The 4,854-nt window shown below is 49.4% G+C and overlaps 1 protein-coding gene across 3 annotated transcripts; it reads right to left on the bottom strand.

The window, feature by feature from the left end:
* Positions 1-563: 563 nt before the first annotated feature.
* LOC102385316 lies at positions 564-4,156 on the bottom strand. Of its 3 annotated transcripts, none has more exons than XM_006036080.2 (3): positions 4,081-4,156; positions 3,014-3,155; positions 564-2,169 (listed from the first exon to the last, which is right to left on the bottom strand). In XM_006036080.2, exon 3 carries the CDS (start codon positions 2,144-2,146, stop codon positions 731-733), a length of 1,416 nt encoding a protein of 471 aa, XP_006036142.1. In that variant the 5' UTR covers positions 2,147-2,169; positions 3,014-3,155; positions 4,081-4,156; the 3' UTR covers positions 564-730. The 3 variants fall into 3 exon arrangements, with proteins under 3 accessions (XP_006036142.1, XP_014381399.1, XP_014381400.1); XM_014525913.1 differs by having other exon boundaries at positions 3,032-3,155; XM_014525914.1 differs by lacking the exon at positions 4,081-4,156 and having other exon boundaries at positions 2,982-3,029.
* Between the last annotated feature and the right edge of the window lie 698 nt (positions 4,157-4,854).

Raw genomic sequence — 4,854 nt, 5'->3', positions numbered from 1 at the left:
AAGAGATTTTACTGAGTTTGTGATGGGGCCCAGCAATCAACTTCCAAAATCCAGGCTGGGTAACTATCTAGGTAAAATTATTCAAGAAATAAACATCACCAGGGTTTACATCATTATGGGAGATTTAACTTACTACACATTGACTGAAGAATGAATGCATGCAGTATTGGGTCAGCTAGAGCACTGCCAGCAGGTCAAAGGATTATTCCCCTCTATTCAGCACTGGGGAGGCCACATCTGAAGTCCTGTGCCTACTTTTGGGCCCCCCACTACAGAAAGGATGTGGAAAAATTGAAGAGAGTCCAGTGGAGGGCAGTGAAAATGTTTAGTGGGCTTGGGAATATACTGATGAAAAGAGGCAAGGGAACTGGACTTACTGAGTCTGGAGAAGAGAAGACTGAGAGGGGATTTAATAGCAACCTTCAACTCCCTGAAGAGGGGTTCAAAAGAGGATGGAGCAGTGGTGGCAGATGACAGAACAAGAAGCAATGGACTCAAATTGCAGCAAGAGAAGTTGAGGTTAGATATTAGGAAAAACCTTCTTATGAGGAGGGTAGTAAAGCACTGGAACAGGCTATTCAGAGAGGTGGTGGCATCTCCATGCTTGGAGGTGTTTAAGACCCGACTAGGCAAAACCTTGACTGCGATGATGTAGCTGGAGCTGGTCCTGCTTTGAGCAGGGGAGGTGGAGGTTGGACTAGATGTGACCTCCCAAGGTGCCTTCAAACCCTCATTTTCTATGATACTTAGGGAACCCAGTCACCCCCCAAGGACGGGCCTTGGCTATATGTTGCTGTGGCAGATGTGCTGGTGCACGCTGCTCTGGTGGGCACTCAGTTGTGCCTGGCAACAGGCACTCAGTCGCATTAGGTGGCAGCGGGCGCATAGCAAAGCACTGCTGTGGCAGTGGGCACTTCATACGTGGTCGCAGTGAAGGGCGCCTGAGGATGCGCTGTCGGCGCCTTTTGGTCAGACAGCTCTGTTGAGCTGCTGCAGTCATGCCTGATGGGAAGCACTTGGTCATGAAAGATGGTGGCAGGTGTTTATGGAGGTGCTGCCGCCCTCTCGGGTACTTTGTTGTGGCTGGCAGCAGGCCCTCCATCACACAGGGTGGCAGATGGCATGTAGCGATGCTTTGCTCCAAGAGTGGGCACGTTGAATTGCTTGGATGCGTGAGTGGGCACGTGGTCCAGCACTGCTGTGGTGGCGGCAGGTGCGTGGCATCATATGGTAGGGAGCAGTTGGTGGCCCTTGGCAGTGGTGGGTGCTGGATGGCCTGTAGTGGAGGGCAGCTAGCAAGGCACTGCTGCAGTGCAGGGCATTGGGCACTGCTTGGTGGAGTGCACGTGGTCTTACACTGCAGTGCTGGGTAGGTGTGCATGCATGGAGGCAGGTCATCCATCATGCACAGCAGTTGTGGGCACTTGGTCATGCCCTGGCTGTCAGTCATGTCCTGCAGCTGTAAGCACTCAGGTACTGACTCCCACAGCAGGCTCTCCTCCTGCCTCTCTTCCGCTGGGCTCTCAGGCTTACATGGGAGGCTCTTGGTACAGCAACTGTGATTAGCAGCTGGGGGCCCACATGGAGGGCAATTATTCACGCACTTCTGATTGGGGGTGGAGGGGGCACATGGTGGGCGGTTGTTCACACACTTCTGGTTGGGAGCCGAGGGCGCGCATGGCGGGCGGTTGTTCACACACTCTTGGTTGGGGACTGAGGGTGCACAGGGGGCCTTGCCCTTGGTCGCCCGCTGTGGCTCAGTGGTCATGGTGGTGCAGCAAGGCTGGCTGTTGGCCGTCTGGTGCCAATTTTGAGCTGTGCGGGTGCAGCAGAGCTGGCTGTTGATCACATGCTGCTGGAGGGGTTGCTCGGCCATGCACCCAGGCTGCGGGCGCTCGCTCTCACATGGCCACAGGCACTCAGCTACGCACGTGTGCTGTGAGCTCACAGTCATGCCTGGCAGCGAGCCCTTACACACACTTTGGTGCAGTGGGTACAGGGCCAAGCACTGCTGCATGCACTGCTTGCCACGTGGCTGAGGGCACTGCAAGGGGCAGTACTCACAGTCTTGCTGCCACAGGCTTTTATTGACATGGCTTGACCCCAGCAGGGGCTGATGCTTGCATTGCTGTCTGTACCAAGGCATCTTCAGGCATTGCCTGGCTCTGCCTAGAAGATGTGTGAGAAGATAGATCATTTATTATATACACCCACTCATTTCTCCATGTTAAAGAAGCCTCTTTCACATAAACCCTCATTCCAGTACGGCCCAGAATATTTATAGCACTGGAAACAGAGAATTATCCATCACTAAGTTAAACAACATGCCTTTATTATCCCGCCACCGATGGAAAGATAGGGTCCTTTAACACTGCCACATAAGGAGTGGCTGAAGCCAGGAGAGGCTTGGATTTCAGAGCCAGAAGGCCGCTTTGTCTCCAGTTCCCAGAAATACATCTCAAAACCGGCCCCAGTGGCTTCAGTTCTTGATGCAGCTCTGAGCACCCAAGAATTAGCTGATCTACATGCTTTGCCCACATCTACCTGACACTATCACTTTATCACCAACAGCTGATGCCCGGGGGGCAGCCGTGTACTACTACTAAGGATAACTATGATCCAGAGATTTCAATGAAGATCAAAACTCTTTGAAATGTATGAAGTTGGGGGGATTTATTAGAAACTTATCATCGTCATAGCTTTCGTGCCAGGCTTAAAACAAATATTCATAACCTGTACCTGTTAACCTTAAAAGGCTCATGTACTCTTGCTCATCTCTCATTGTGAGCTGTATGCAGTGAAATGTGATTAATTAGTCACCTGGATAATGCCTCACTGTGACTCTATTGGCTGGTGCACTGAATACTCATCAGAATCCAATTTATTTTGTAAACAAAACAATTTGGCTCGCTGTCATCTGGTAAAGCACATTTAGTCATTTCCAAACATACATTTATATTAAACCACAGTGGATTATGCACCTGACAATTAATCAGCTGGAAGAGATGCTGACCTCCAAGTTTTAGAGTACCTTTCAAGCCACTTGATCTGCACAGAGCATTGGCTACTCCTCAGCTTCTCTTGGCTCGTCAAGACATAGACCGATCAACTATTCCATTTTGCAGAATTATCTTCTGTTTTGGTGATGACTGTGGCTGAGAGAGCAAAGCAAAAATGATGGATCACATCAGAATCCTGTCATTCATATATAGTGAGCACTTTCAGTCTTTAAAGAGAGAAATGTACATTAATTGTACATTATAAATGTGCAGCTCCCACATAGGAAGCCAGAATACACACAATTAATGCTCAACATTTTTGGGATGTGTATTTATCCATTAGAAATGCAAAAAAAAAAAAGAAAAATAATTCTTGTATCTCAGCACACCAGGCAAAGAGCAGCTCATGACAAGTTGAAAACAGTTAACTACTGATCCTTAGAGACTCGTGGGAAATTAGCCATCATTACCAATCCCACTGGAGTGACGAACTGATCAGATTTTCCTATATTCATTTTCTTCCCAGCCTCAAATTCAAATATCCGTATGTTAAAAAATCCCTGAGCTTGCTGTCTGTTTGCCTCTCAAGATTATTAAGGCCCAGCTAGACAAAGCCTTGGCTGGGATGATGTAGCTGGAGCTGGTCCTGCTTTGAGCAGGGGGTTGGACTAGATGTGACCTCCTGGGGGCCCTTCCCACCCTCATTTTCTATGATTCTGTGATTCTTTCCATCGATAGGATCCCATCAAATCACTTTTCCAGGACTCTAATATTGGGAGATTTGCCTGTTTCCAAATCTAAGCAACTGCACATCCGGCTGCTAGCAACATTTATGTTATCAATGGGCCTACGCCAACGTCAGACCTAACAAATGTCTAAGAGAAAAGATAATCCCTACTCATTGTATTTACAGTCTAACTAGAAACACCGGCCTCATATTCTGAAGACCAGGTGCTCCACTGGTGTAAATCGGCTCAGTTATGTTGAAATCAGGGATTTGCTCCACTGAATATTTTCTTCCAGGGGCTATTCTACATCAGCCACCCCAGACCCGGCAGCATCCCATAGCAATCAGACTTACCACCTTGACCCATGGAAAAAACCAGCCGGGAGTGCAGAGAGGAGCCTGAGACAGAAGAAGTTTTATAGAGCAAAGAGGCTTATGGGTGTGAGCCGCATTCAGCATGTGAGATTGGAGGCATGTGATCCCTGACACTCGCCTGCAGCTCGTGCTCCCCGAATGCTGTTGCCCTCTTGGCAGCTCCAAGAAGTGTGACACTACTATAAATACTCTGGGTGGATAAGCAACTTACTCCTGGCTGCTGCAATGGGAGGTGCTGCAGAGGAACATACATGTGTCCGAGCTCTGGCTGCTCTTTTGTCCGGGCTGGGCACTGGTTTGGAGCCAGGTGCTTTTGCTCGGCAGGCTGAGCTGGCTGCCAGCGCACTCTTCCATAAAGCTGGGTGTAGCCAGCGAAACTCTCCTGCTCCATCCCCATTTCAACAGACCAGACAGATGCAAGAGTGAACTCAGAGCTGCTCTTATGGGAGTCCCACGTGCGAGCTCACAAAGGGAAGGAAGCCCTCATGGGAGCTGCTTGCAGCCTGGAGCCTCTGTGATTCACTACAATGGATGCAGCCCTCCAAGGGTCCTGAGCTTTTTTCCCATTCAAGAATAGCTGACAAGTACAGACACAGCTCTTCCCAGGGAAAGACCAGGGCTGGGATTGTTCAAAGTGACAGAGGGGGACTTAGCCTCCATTCATTCAATGGAAGCTCAATGTGTCTAAACCCCTTAGACCAGTGGTTTTACAACCCTGAGGGGTCCTCAGACTATGTCTATGGGGTCCATGAA

Source organism: Alligator sinensis, unplaced genomic scaffold (assembly GCF_000455745.1).
Source record: "Alligator sinensis unplaced genomic scaffold, ASM45574v1 scaffold771_1, whole genome shotgun sequence".
Lineage (NCBI taxonomy): Eukaryota > Metazoa > Chordata > Crocodylia > Alligatoridae > Alligator > Alligator sinensis.
This window is presented reverse-complemented; position numbering and strand designations above follow the sequence as displayed.

What these genes read in the sequence shown, in the direction of transcription:
- LOC102385316 (XM_006036080.2), bottom strand. Translation starts at nt 2,146, where the DNA reads ATGCCTTGGTACAGACAGCAATGCAAGCATCAGCCCCTGCTGGGGTCA.